General features: G+C 54.6%; 1 protein-coding gene across 3 annotated transcripts in view; it reads right to left on the reverse strand.

The window, feature by feature from the left end:
- The window catches only part of OTUD7B (OTU deubiquitinase 7B), a 79,696-nt gene that overhangs the window by 49,048 nt on the left and 16,911 nt on the right, over positions 1-13,737 (reverse strand). The window contains exon 1 of one of the 3 annotated variants that reach the window (XM_073567054.1): positions 12,623-12,954. The exons of 1 other annotated variant lie outside the window; for it this stretch is intronic. In XM_073567054.1, coding sequence (XP_073423155.1) covers positions 12,623-12,635 — 13 coding nt within the window. In that variant the 5' untranslated portion in view covers positions 12,636-12,954. Of the gene's footprint in view, positions 1-320; positions 467-12,622; positions 12,955-13,737 lie in introns of those variants that run through there. One more of the 3 variants, XM_073567053.1, reaches the window with a different exon arrangement.

Genomic DNA, 13,737 nt, shown 5'->3' on the forward strand with positions numbered 1-13,737 from the left:
ACAGTGCACCAAGATTGTATTAAAATGTCATCTGGAATTGTTGTGTTGGGAGGGCCGGGGTGTGGGACACTTGGGAGATGTGATGTCGGCCGTGCCCCAGCTTTCTTAGCGTCCTGTCCCGTCTGTCAGGGTATGGAGCAGAGCCCTCCACACTATGTTATATGGGGAACCGGTGCCTCCTCCAACAAATTTGGCTAAACATTTGCCATGAAATAGTTCTGGAGAATTTTCCTTTCTGCAGTTCCTCCGTTATTCCTCCTGGAAATTAAACTGATAACGGCACATTAAAAAGGGCGTTTCCTTACACTGGCCAATCTTACCTTCCAGCAGATCCCTGGCCAGCCCAGGCTCCGCCCCAGTGGAGCGCACGAAATCTGACAGGACGAGATCCATGTCGGCAAGTCATGTGATGGCGGGCCGGTCATGGATCATCATCCAGTTCTTCACTCTACAGCTGGGAGAATGCACAGAAGCTGGAGTTACACGGCCAGCGGTGGGGCGAGGCTCTGTGTCACCGCCACACAAAGCAGGAGCGCGGCCGCCGACAGAAATAGCCCCCATCGTCTGGATGAAGACGCTCTCGGTTTCCTTTTGTTCACTTTTTTTCAATCATGTGCCCCGCCTCCCTGTTCAGAAGGGGCACATTGTTCCGACTCCTACAGGTATTAGCCGGCCACAAAACAACGGGCTACTTAAAGGGGCGCTGCATCCTGGCACAAGTACCGTACACAAAACTGACGGGAAGTAAAAGGAAATGACCCCCGATCACCACTTGTTCTCACATATCTCCAGTACTGAATACCTGCGCCAGCTCAGCGCCACTTTGATCCCACAGGTCATGTCTGCTATTGCAGTATTCAAGTCCTGCAGTGTCAGAAATGTTTTCCCCAAATCTAGAATAGGACTGTGGCCCTTTAAACACATTAATGGAGGCCTATAAAGCCCGCAGGAGGTGGAATGTCAGGATGGGGAATGGTGAGGATCTGGATGTCAGAGCCGCGAGGTTCCCACCGCCTCGTGCATTCTACAACCCGTGTTTACAATGGGCCCACGGGGCAGACAAACAAAGCCCTGTTCTGGGGCATATCTTAAACACATGACGGCTATTGTGCCGGCACGGACCACGCAGCTGGAAACAACAACGATGAGACCCAGTGATAACAGCCGACGGGACTTAAAGGGGAACTGCGCCCAGACTTCACAGATTCCAGACAAGTTTGTCCCGGTCCCCAACCAGCAGTTCTGCAAACTTCTGAATCTACACATCTACAACAGAGCTCTATGGACACTGACAACTTTAAGGAAAAATGGTAAGAGGTTGTCACAGTCTTAACCCCCTACTGTCATCACTGATGTGCAATTACTGGTGAATATATACCTAGAGCAGTCCCACCTCTAACTCCAGCCATGTGGCTGGGATATTACTGACTGATCACTGAGGATAGAGTCTCCCTTCATCCTGAGGAAGGATACCAGGCTATGCCATCCTGTAATAATCAATGGGACCCCAGATGTCAGCCCGTCCACCATCAATAACCAGAGCCCCGTCCAGCGTCAGCCCCTCCGCCATCAGTAACCGGAGACCCATCCAGCGACAGCCCCTCCGCCATCAGTAACCGGAGACCCGTCCAGCGACAGCCCCTCCGCCATCAGTAACCGGAGACCCGTCCAGCGACAGCCCCTCCGCCATCAGTAACCGGAGACCCGTCCAGCGACAGCCCCTCCACCATCAGTAACCGGAGACCCGTCCAGCGACAGCCCCTCCGCCATTAATAACCGAAGACCCGTCCAGCGTCAGCCCCTCCGCCATTAATAACCGAAGACCCGTCCAGCGTCCGCCCGTCCCCCATCAGTAACCGGAGACCCGTCCAGCGTCAGCCTGTCCGCCATCAGTAACCGGACGGAGACCCGCCATCAGTAACCGGAGACCCATCCAGCATCAGCCCCTCCGCCATCAGTAACCGGAGACCCGTCCAGCGACAGCCCCTCCGCCATCAGTAACCGGAGAACCGTCCAGCGACAGCCCCTCCGCCATCAGTAACCGGAGAACCGTCCAGCGACAGCCCCTCCGCCATCAGTAACCGGAGAACCGTCCAGCGACAGCCCCTCCGCCATCAGTAACCGGAGAACCGTCCAGCGACAGCCCCTCCGCCATCAGTAACCGGAGAACCGTCCAGCAACAGCCCCTCCGCCATCAGTAACCGGAGAACCGTCCAGCAACAGCCCCTCCGCCATCAGTAACCGGAGAACCGTCCAGCGACAGCCCCTCCGCCATCAGTAACCGGAGAACCGTCCAGCGACAGCCCCTCCGCCATCAGTAACCGGAGAACCGTCCAGCGACAGCCCCTCCGCATCAGTAACCAGAGAACCGTCCAGCGACAGCCCCTCCGCCATCAGTAACCAGAGAACTGTCCAGCGACAGCCCCTCCGCCATCAGTAACCGGAGAACCGTCCAGCGACAGCCCCTCCGCCATCAGTAACCGGAGAACCGTCCAGCGACAGCCCCTCCACCATCAGTAACCGGAGACCCGTCCAACGTCAGCCCCTCCACCATCAGTAACGGGAGACCCGTCCAGCGTCTGCCCCTCCACCATTAATAAACGAAGACCCGTCCAGCGTCAGCCCGTCCGCCATCAGTAACCGGAGACCGCCATCAGTAATCGGAGACCCATCCAGCGTCAGTCCCTCCGCCATCAGTAACCGGAGACCAATCCAGCGTCAGCCCCTCCGCCATTAATAACCGGAGACCCGTCCAGCGTCAGCCCCTTCGCCATCAGTGCACCCCGCAGACCCATCCAGCGTCAGCTCCTCCACCATCAGTGCCCCCCACAGACATGCAGAGGGTGAAGAACATAGGGGAACTGGAAGACGAGAGCAACAACTCTTCCCTGAGGCTCAGGACCAGAAGTCAAATGTAAGCATCACAAGACAGGGGAAATGATCGGGGAGATCAGGTAGGGAAAGGAGACAGAAAGTGTTGTCAGGGGAAAAACAAATGCCTGCAACTGTTGGCGACGCATGGAACTTGGGGGCTCACAGGCAGTGCATAAGAAGGACTCATGCAAGGTGATCGGCGACTTGTCTGCGACCCATGATGCCCCCAGGATTATATCCCGCAGATGTCCGAGCTGAGAAGGGTCAGTGCTGGTGGCAGATGGTCGTGTCCACTATTGTCCAGAATTATCCCGCCCCTCAGCAGGCCGCCCCCCATCTCTGGCACATGAATAGGTAAGACTCATCCCTATTCACGTCGCTGAATGAGAAGGGCCCAGGCAGCAGCTTTGGCTATGGGGGGTGGTGTGAAATCAGCTTAGCCTGTGAGTGACCACAACTGGCCCTGCCTGCAGCAGATGGCGTGCGGCTATGTAACCACCCGAAACGTAATACGCAGCACTCCCGCGCTGCACACCTTGTTCCCTGCCACACAGACCTGCCTTACACTGTGTACAGGACTGGTTTCAATTACAAGTATCGGCAGCACCCGCGCACCTGACCCTGAAACCACAGCACCCGCACCACGCCCCCGACCCTGAGTTCACAGCACCCGCATCTGACCTTGAGACCACAGCCCCCACACCTGACCCTGAAATCACAGCACCCGCACCTGACCCTGAAACCACAGCACACGCACCTGACCCTGAAACCACAGCACACGCACCTGACCCTGAAACCACAGCACACGCACCTGACCCTGAAACCACAGCACACGCACCACATACCTGACCCTGAAACCACAGCACCCGCACCACGCCCCCGACCCTGAGATCACAGCACCCGCATCTGACCTTGAGACCACAGCCCCCACACCTGACCCTGAAATCACAGCACCCGCACCTGACCCTGAGACCACAGCACCTGCACCACGCACCTGACCCTGAAACCACAGCACACGCACCTGACCCTGAAACCACAGCACACGCACCTGACCCTGAAACCACAGCACCCGCACCACATACCTGACCCTGAAACCACAGCACCCGCACCACGCCCCCGACCCTGAGATCACAGCACCCGCATCTGACCTTGAGACCACAGCCCCCACACCTGGCCCTGAAATCACAGCACCCGCACCTGACCCTGAGACCACAGCACCTGCACCACGCACCTGACCCTGAAACCACAGCACCCGCATCTGACCTTGAGACCACAGCCCCCACACCTGACCCTGAAATCACAGCATCCGCACCTGACCCTGAAACCACAGCACCCGCACCTGACCCTGAAACCACAGCACCCGCACCTGACCCTGAAACCACAGCACCCGCACCTGACCCTGAAACCACAGCACCCGCACCTGACCCTGAAACCACAGCACCCGCACCACATACCTGACCCCGAAACCACAGCACCCGCACCACGCACCTGACCCTGAAACCACAGCACCCGCATCTGACCCTGAAACCACAGCACCCATGCAGCACATATGACCCACACGAGCCACACACTTAACCCTGAAACTATAGCACACCGCACACCTGATCCTGAGACTACAGCACGTGTAGCATTGCTGACCCGGAACCTGCAGCACTCGCGCTGCACACCTGAAAGTGAAAGTGTAGCACCTGATCCTGAAACTACAGCATGCAGCGCACCTGACCCTGCAGCACACCACGCATCTTACTATAAACCTGCAGCACCCGTGTCGCGCAGCAGACCCTGAAAGTACAGCACCCATGCAGCACACCTGACCCTGAAACTACAGCACTCTTGCCACGCACCTGATGCTGACACAGCAGCTCTCGCGCTGTGCACATGATCCAGTGGCACCCATGCACTTGACAAACTACAGCACACTGTGCACCTGAGAGCAACCATATAGCATCAGCTCTGCGCATCTGACCGACACTACAGCTCCCACACAGCACACCTGACCCTAAAACTATAGCACTCAACACACCGAGCACCTGAAACCACTTGAAACCAGAAACTGCAGCACACCACGCATCTGAACCCGAACCTGCAGCATCTGCGTTGCGCACCTGACCCGCACACATGACCTTGAACCTGCAGCACGCGCACATAAAAATCTGAACTTGACAGCACCTCTCGCGCTGCGCACATGATCCTGCAGCACCCACTCCGTGCACCTGACCCAGCACCACCCACACACCTGACCCAAACTACAGCACTCTGTGCACCTGAACTTTCTGCACCTATGCCGCACACCTGATTCCGACAACGCAGCTCTCAAGCCTAGCACCTGATCCTGCAGCAGCCACAGCACTGAGGGTATGTGCACACGCTGCGGATTCTGCTGCGTTTCTGCAGCGTTTTTGGCTCTGCAGAAACGCAGCAGATTTTGCTGCGTTGTACAGTACCTTTATTTCCTATGGAAATAAAAAAAAGCTGTGCACATGCTGCGTTTTTTTCCCGCACGGTTTTGCTGCGGTTTACAATCCGCAGCATGTCATTTGGTGCAGAAACGCTGCAGTTTTACACCTCATCCATTATGAGGTGTAAAACCGCAGGGCAAAACCGCAGAAAAAAACGCAGATAATCCGCAGATAAACCGCAGAAAAACCGCAGCACTTTGTCCTGCGGATTTCCTGCGGTTTTCTCTACAAAATCCGCAGAGACTAAAAACTACGTGTGCACATACCCTGAAACTACAGCACACCGCGCACCTGACAGCAACCATGCAGCATCAGCTCTGCACATATGGCCCCGCAATTCTCGAGCCAAGCACCTGATCCTGACACTGCAGCTCTCAAGCCAAGCAATTAATCCTGAAACTACAGCACACCACGCATCTGACCCTAAGGCTACGTGCACACGCTGCGGATTCACCCGCGGATTTGTATCTGCGGATCCGCAGGTAAAATGACCTACGGTTTTAGCTGCGGATTGGCCAGCGGTTTTCCCCTTCAGTCTGACACCTGGACAATGGAATAGGTGGCAAACCGAGCAGAATCCGCAGAAAGAATTGACATGTCAATTCTTTCTGCGGATTCAAAACCGCAGCTTTTCCGCAGTTGAAAAACCGCAGCATGTGCACTGTGGATTGTAAATCCCATAGACTTACATGGTACTGTACACTGTCTGCGGAACTGCTGCGGATCCACAGAGGCCAAATCCGCTGCGCATCCACAGCAGAATCCACAGTGTGTGCACATAGCCTAAACCTGCAGCACCCACACACCTAATCCTGAACCTGCAGCACACACTCCTAATCCTGAACCTGCAGCACACACGCACACCTAATCCTGAACCTACAGCACACACGCACACCTAATCCTGAACCTGCAGCACACACACACCCCCCTAATCCTGAACCTGCAGCGCACACACACACACACACACACACCCCTAATCCTGAACCTGCAGCACACACACCCCCCTAATCCTGAACCTGCAGCACACACACACCCCTAATCCTGAACCTGCAGCACACACACACCCCTAATCCTGAACCTGCAGCACACACACACCCCTAATCCTGAACCTGCAGCACACACACACCCCTAATCCTGAACCTGCAGCACACACACACCCCTAATCCTGAACCTGCAGCACACACACACCCCTAATCCTGAACCTGCAGCACACACACACCCCTAATCCTGAACATGCAGCACACACACACCCCTAATCCTGAACCTGCAGCACACACACACCCCTAATCCTGAACCTGCAGCACACACACACCCCTAATCCTGAACCTGCGGCACACACACACCCCTAATCCTGAACCTGCGGCACACACACACCCCTAATCCTGAACCTGCAGCACACACACACCCCTAATCCTGAACCTGCAGCACACACACACCCCTAATCCTGAACCTGCAGCACACACACACCCCTAATCCTGAACCTGCAGCACACACACACCCCTAATCCTGAACCTGCAGCACACACACACCCCTAATCCTGAACCTGCAGCACACACACACCCCTAATCCTGAACCTGCAGCACACACACACACCCCTAATCCTGAACCTGCAGCACACACACCCCCTAATCCTGAACCTGCAGCACACACACACCCCTAATCCTGAACCTGCAGCACACACACACACCCAATCCTGAACCTGCAGCACACACACACACCCAATCCTGAACCTGCAGCACACACACCCAATCCTGAACCTGCAGCACACACACACACACACCTAATCCTGAACCTGCAGCACACACACACACACACACACACGATCCTGAACCTGCAGCACACACACACCTAATCCTGAACCTGCAGCACACACACACACCTGATCCTGAACCTGCAGCACACACACACACCTAATCCTGAACCTGCAGCACACACACCTAATCCTGAACCTGCAGCACACACACACACCTAATCCTGAACCTGCAGCACACACACACACCTAATCCTGAACCTGCAGCACACACACACCTAATCCTGAACCTGCAGCACACACACACCTGATCCTGAACCTGCAGCACACACCTGATCCTGAACCTGCAGCACACACACACCTAATCCTGAACCTGCAGCACACACACACCTAATCCTGAACCTGCAGCACACACACACCTAATCCTGAACCTGCAGCACACACACACCTGATCCTGAACCTGCAGCACACACACACCTGATCCTGAACCTGCAGCACACACACACCTGATCCTGAACCTGCAGAGCACACACACACACCTGATCCAGCATTTGACAAACTGCGCTTTATACCTGATCCTGTCCAGCAGATTTCATGAACTCATCTCTTGGCTACAGGGAAAGAGGTGGAGATGTTGGAGCTCAGACTCCCACTTATCAAGATAATGAGTGGGCCTATTGATGCACATTCACACATCTGATGGCTCCCTTTCACAGTACACAGTGGGGGATCCCATCTATGCAGTCCCCAAGCACCAGTGACATTACTCCATGTATCAGGAACAGTTCTGCAGCTTCTCATAGACTTTGGGTTTTGCTTCCTGGTGATTATAAGATCTCGGCTTGTTGTCAGTGAATGAGAACAATCCCGCATACATCCAGATCTAAAGACTCCACAGGATTAGACAGGGAGTACCTTAAGCTGCCATGCTGATGGTTTCCACCCCATATTTTGGGTCTCTGAAGCCTGTCTGCTATTACAGGACTGATGTAATATGGAAAGTCACTGTAATAAGAGGTCAGGGTGTAGTACGCCTCGTACACATGGAGGCACGTTGCATCACTGCAGGACGGCCGGGCGTGTGCCCAGAGAGCAACACAAGGCTGTCCACCGCTGACATAGACCTCCAAGTCATTTATGGGTCATTACCACTGAGGACCTTTAACCGGAGGTTTCCAATTTTACACAACTATAACACTCTCAGCTGTGAGGAGCACTGGGTCAGGGTGTAACAGTGAGCGTTCCCATTCCATTACAGCAAGCGGAGGTCTAGAAACATTGTCCCATAACTAACAAATCTGCAGCACCCCATATGATGATTGGGGGTCCCAAGTCCTCTTAGGCAGGGGTCGCTCCACACCAGTGAGGAGACTCTAGGACCCTCCCCGGTGTCATTGGCGGATCAGGGTGAACGCGGCTCTGTATGGTGGGATCGCTCGGCCCGGCAACGATCCCGGGGACGCAAATAGCGGATTATAAATAGTTTTCTGGATGTGTTGATTGAATTATCCGCCAACGCTCAGTGACACCTCGGTATCTGTGTCATGGAGCGGGACCCCACAACACATTAACCCCATAACCACCAGAGGGTTTCCTTGCTGAACAAGCAGCGATTTTGCTCATGTGGCGGTATAACATTTTCCTGGGGGTCAACATGAGATAGCCAGGACCTATGGAAACCCTGCTGGTGACAGGCAATATGGCTGCCACTCCCATGGGATAGGCTACTTGTGCTCCCAGCAGACAGAGCTTCAGCGTAAAGCATGGGGGACAGATGCTGCTTTCCAATCTCTTTGCATTTCTATTAAACAATGTAGCTAAGGCTATGCTTTACACTGCAGCTTTGCTTCTGAGTAACGATGCCGAGTCTGGAGAGCACACCAGAAATCATTTCTCTGCAATTTCTCGCGGGTGACAACATTGTAAGATAAGCGGCGCCGCCTTCCACAAAACGAAAAACAACAGTAAGAGATGAGCGGTCGAGATAAGACGTGTTACACAACCCGAGCAAAGTCCGAGTCCAGGAAAAGGTGCGGTAGCGGGAGGAAACTACGGAGGTGGGAAGCAGGGTGTCACGGCCGGGGTCACCTGCTCTGCCCGTGAACGACAACCTGACGTTGTACCCCCCCCATGCCACGCCCTGCAGTCACATCACACACTACCCATCAAGGACCTCGTCCAAAAAGAGCCACGGCTTAGGCTACTTTCACACTTCAGTTTTTTTACGTCAGTCACAATCCATCGGATCGACTGATCCGTCGCAGATTGTGAAATACTGATGCGACGGATCCGACTGCCCTACCTGGCAGGTTTTTATACATTTGGGGCTGTGGAGATTGGAGCATGCTTTGTTTAAAAAAACGGAATCCGTCGCTGGATCCCGTCATCTGACGGACAGCGACAGATCCTGAGTCCATAGGCTCCCACTCTAGCAAACGACGGACGGCGCTGGATCCGTCACTGCCCGACTTTGACAAAGACAAAAAACGTTCCCATGTCCGTTGTCTCCGGCCGAAGGACAAAGAATTTCTGACGGATTCAGCAAACGACGGATGAAATGTGCGGCCATCCGTCGCTAATACAAGTCTATGAGAAAAAAAATGGATCCAGTCCCCGGATCCGTTTTTTTTCCCCCCAAAATTTGACGGATTGCGACTGATGGCAAAAAACGGAAATGTGAAAGGGGCCTACAGCGCAACTCCCCAACTTCCGGGAAGTGAAGTTACAGCAGGGAAAGGCCTAAAGGGTTGCAGATCCTCAGCTCAAGTAACAGGCAATCGCTCAAAAGGCAATTCCTACACATGCACTTTGAGCAGCACACACACCCACAGCTATTTCAGATTCTCAGGAATTGCCCTTTGAGCAGTTTTCTTCCTTGGTATAGGATTTAGGATGACAGCAATCCCTATTATCCTGGCATGTCACCCAGCGCTGCCCTCCTTCCCAGAGTTCCCTCATCATCAAGTCGAGATTTAAATCTGCGCATGCGTTGCCACCGTTTTCCCAAAGACTACCAGAAGACTAATCTGCACATGCGCCATTACTGGAGCCATTCTACTGAAGCCCATCAAGAGCTCAATCTGTGCAAGTGCCACCTGCGGCTAGGACAGCGCCGAATCCAAATAAGATAGACAGCGGAGGGGCCATGGCAAAGATGAAGAGCCTACCACAGGACCAACCACCCAGGAGCACCCCCGCAAGACCCTACCCACCCAGGAGCGCCCCGATGCACGGAGTCCAACACTTCTAATGATGACTTTACAAACACTAGGCTACGAGTTTCTCCACTGAGAGTAGGTAGAAAGTCAGTATATCAGCACCTTTAGGTCCTCTTTACATCCTCTGCTTGCTGACAGTGAATGGCGCCCCTCTGTTTCCATTCCTGCCCTGCACAATCACAGCTGCAGGGTTCATTCCCAGTCAGTACATGCAGATGTGGTGAGATTTCATTCACTGACAGCAAGCAGAGGGCTTGTAAGAAAGGGGAGAAATAATTAAGAAAAAGCAGCGGAAAGTTGCATCTTTGTTTCTTATAAAAAACACACAAAAAAAGTATACAAAACATTCTGGTCTGGGTATCCGTCTACTCCTCATCACTCAAATATGCCCAACGCCCACAGGAATGGTGACAGGTCATGTGTCAGGAATGCCAACTGCATCTGACCTCTCATAAACAGGAGATCAAAAGGCAAAAAGACCGCACTTACTAGCTGTGACCATTGGGACACACACACCGGCAGAGGAGCTGCATACATAAAACAGCAGATGACCGAGACAACCATTCAAGGCTTCTCTGGAGCTGTAGTTATGGCCTATCACATTAAACAGTGCCAGCTCCACACAGATGGGCAGCCAGGGGGCAAATAAAGTGTTGCACCCTCCAAAGAGTATGACCCAGGTGCCAACAGTGCACAAAACGCCCAGCCAACATGGAAACTACCATCAAGAGGTGCAGAAAGGTGGGAACCAACAGAGACTCCCACTGGATGAGTCAGACCCCCCCGTATTGAGTAGGTAGGACACCACTTTTGGTAGGTTGGGCCCTCAACCACTCATGATAGGTCAGACCTCCATACATAGGGGAAATATGACCCCACAAAGCAGGTAGGTGGGACCCCACACATGACATGGGTCAGACCCCCACACACATCTGGTAGGTGGGACCCCACACATGACATGGGTCAGACCCCCACACACATCTGGTAGGTGGGACCCTACACATGACATGGGTCAGACCCCCACACACATCTGGTAGGTGGGACCCTACACATGACATGGGTCAGACCCCCACACACATCTGGTAGGTGGGACCCTACACATGACATGGGTCAGACCCCCACACACATCTGGTAGGTGGGACCCTACACATGACATGGGTCAGACCCCCACACACATCTGGTAGGTAGGACCCCACACATGACATGGGTCAGACCCCCACACACATCAGGTAGGTGGGACCCCACACATGACATGGGTCAGACCCCCACACACATCTGGTAGGTGGGACCCCACACATGACATGGGTCAGACCCCCACACACATCAGGTAGGTGGGACCCCCACACATGACATGGGTCAGACCCCCACACACACATCAGGTAGGTGGGACCCCCACACATGACATGGGTCAGACCCCCACACACACACATCAGGTAGGTGGGACCCCCACACATGACATGGGTCAGACCCCCACACACACACACATCAGGTAGGTGGGACCCCCACACATGACATGGGTCAGACCCCCACACACACATCAGGTAGGTGGGACCCCCACACATGACATGGGTCAGACCCCCACACACACATCAGGTAGGTGGGACCCCCACACATGACATGGGTCAGACCCCCACACACACATCAGGTAGGTGGGACCCCCACACATGACATGGGTCAGACCCCCACACACACACATCAGGTAGGTGGGACCCCCACACATGACATGGGTCAGACCCCCACACACACATCAGGTAGGTGGGACCCCCACACATGACATGGGTCAGACCCCCACACACACATCAGGTAGGTGGGACCCCCACACATGACATGGGTCAGACCCCCACACACACATCAGGTAGGTGGGACCCCCACACATGACATGGGTCAGACCCCCACACACACACACACACACACACACACATCAGGTAGGTGGGACCCCCACACATGACATGGGTCAGACCCCCCCACACACACACACACACATCAGGTAGGTGGGACCCCCACACATGACATGGGTCAGACCCCCACACACACACATCAGGTAGGTGGGACCCCAACACATGACATGGGTCAGACCCCCACACACACACATCAGGTAGGTGGGACCCCCACACATGACATGGGTCAGACCCCCACACACATCAGGTAGGTGGGACCCCCACACATCACAATGGTCAGAGCCCACACCTGGTACGTCGGGCCCTCGCCCACCCATGCAGGCATATGCCCAATACCTGGGTGCCCACCTACTTCCTCTCTAGGGCGCCCACACACCCGGCATCCACAGCAGGGGCATCCCCAGCCCCGCGCCGCTCACTCACCCCTGGACGTCATGCTGAGCGGGTGTCGGTCACTGTGCTGGGCGCCGCTGCACGCTCACTGCAGGCCGGAGCCGGGCGCTGTAGTAGGGCAGTGTTCCCACACACGCATGTCCTGGAGCGGCCTCTTGCGGCCGGGGCGTCGCGCTCATCTCCCGGGGCGCGGCTCCTCCCCGGGGTCTCCGTGTGACTTCAGCACCGGGCACGGACCCTCCTGACTCCGGAGCTGCCTCGCTCGCTCCAGCCAACTATTCAGCGGCCGCCGCACGGCATGCCGGGAGCTGTAGTCTGTGAGCGCTGTCACGTGGCAGGAGCTACGCCCCCGACACTGGCTGTTCTTCCTTCACCTCAGAAGGCTGCGAGCACCACAAGTCCCAGCATGGAGGTTTTTTTTTAACATTAATTTCTGTCTATTGGAAAGATGAGATGCAAAAAACCTAGAAAAACACCCGTCAAAGAGTTTTTTCAGCCAGAAATACACATAAAAAAGTCAGTGTACAGACACTGACCCCCCATAACTGATATCAGCCCAGCGCTACATGTAAGAAGTATAAGGCTATGTGCACACGCTGCGGTTTTGGCCCTGCAGAACCGCAGCAGTTCCGCAGACATGGTACTTTACCATGTTAGCCTATGGGTTTTCAAAACCGCAGTGCTCACGCTGCGGTTTTCTACCTGCGGAAAAGCTGCGGTTTTTTTACCTGCGGAAAAGCTGCGGTTTTTTTCCGCAGCATGTCAATTGTTTCTGCGGATTCTGCTGCGGTTTCACACCTTTAGGCTGTGTGCACACGCTGCGGATTAGGAGCGGATTCATCCGCGCGGATTTTGTACAATCCGCAGGTGAAACCGCAGGTCAAAAGACCTGCGGTTTTACCTGCGGATTGCTCTGCGGTTTTGCCCTGCGGTTTTTCATCTCCTCAATGGAGGAGATGGCAAACCGCAGGGGAATCCGCAGAAAGAATTGACATGTCAATTCTTTCTGCGGATTGAAAACCGCAGATAATCCGCGCGGAAAATTCCGCACCGTCTGCACTGCGGTTTTTGATTCCCATAGGGAATCATTGTACTGTACACCGCAGCAAAAACTGCTGCGGGTCCGCAGCGGCCAAAACCACTGC

The sequence above is a fragment of the Dendrobates tinctorius genome, unplaced genomic scaffold, assembly GCF_039654945.1.
Source record: "Dendrobates tinctorius isolate UK_male_01 unplaced genomic scaffold, ASM3965494v1 ptg000019l, whole genome shotgun sequence".
NCBI classification, from domain to species: Eukaryota; Metazoa; Chordata; class Amphibia; order Anura; family Dendrobatidae; genus Dendrobates; species Dendrobates tinctorius.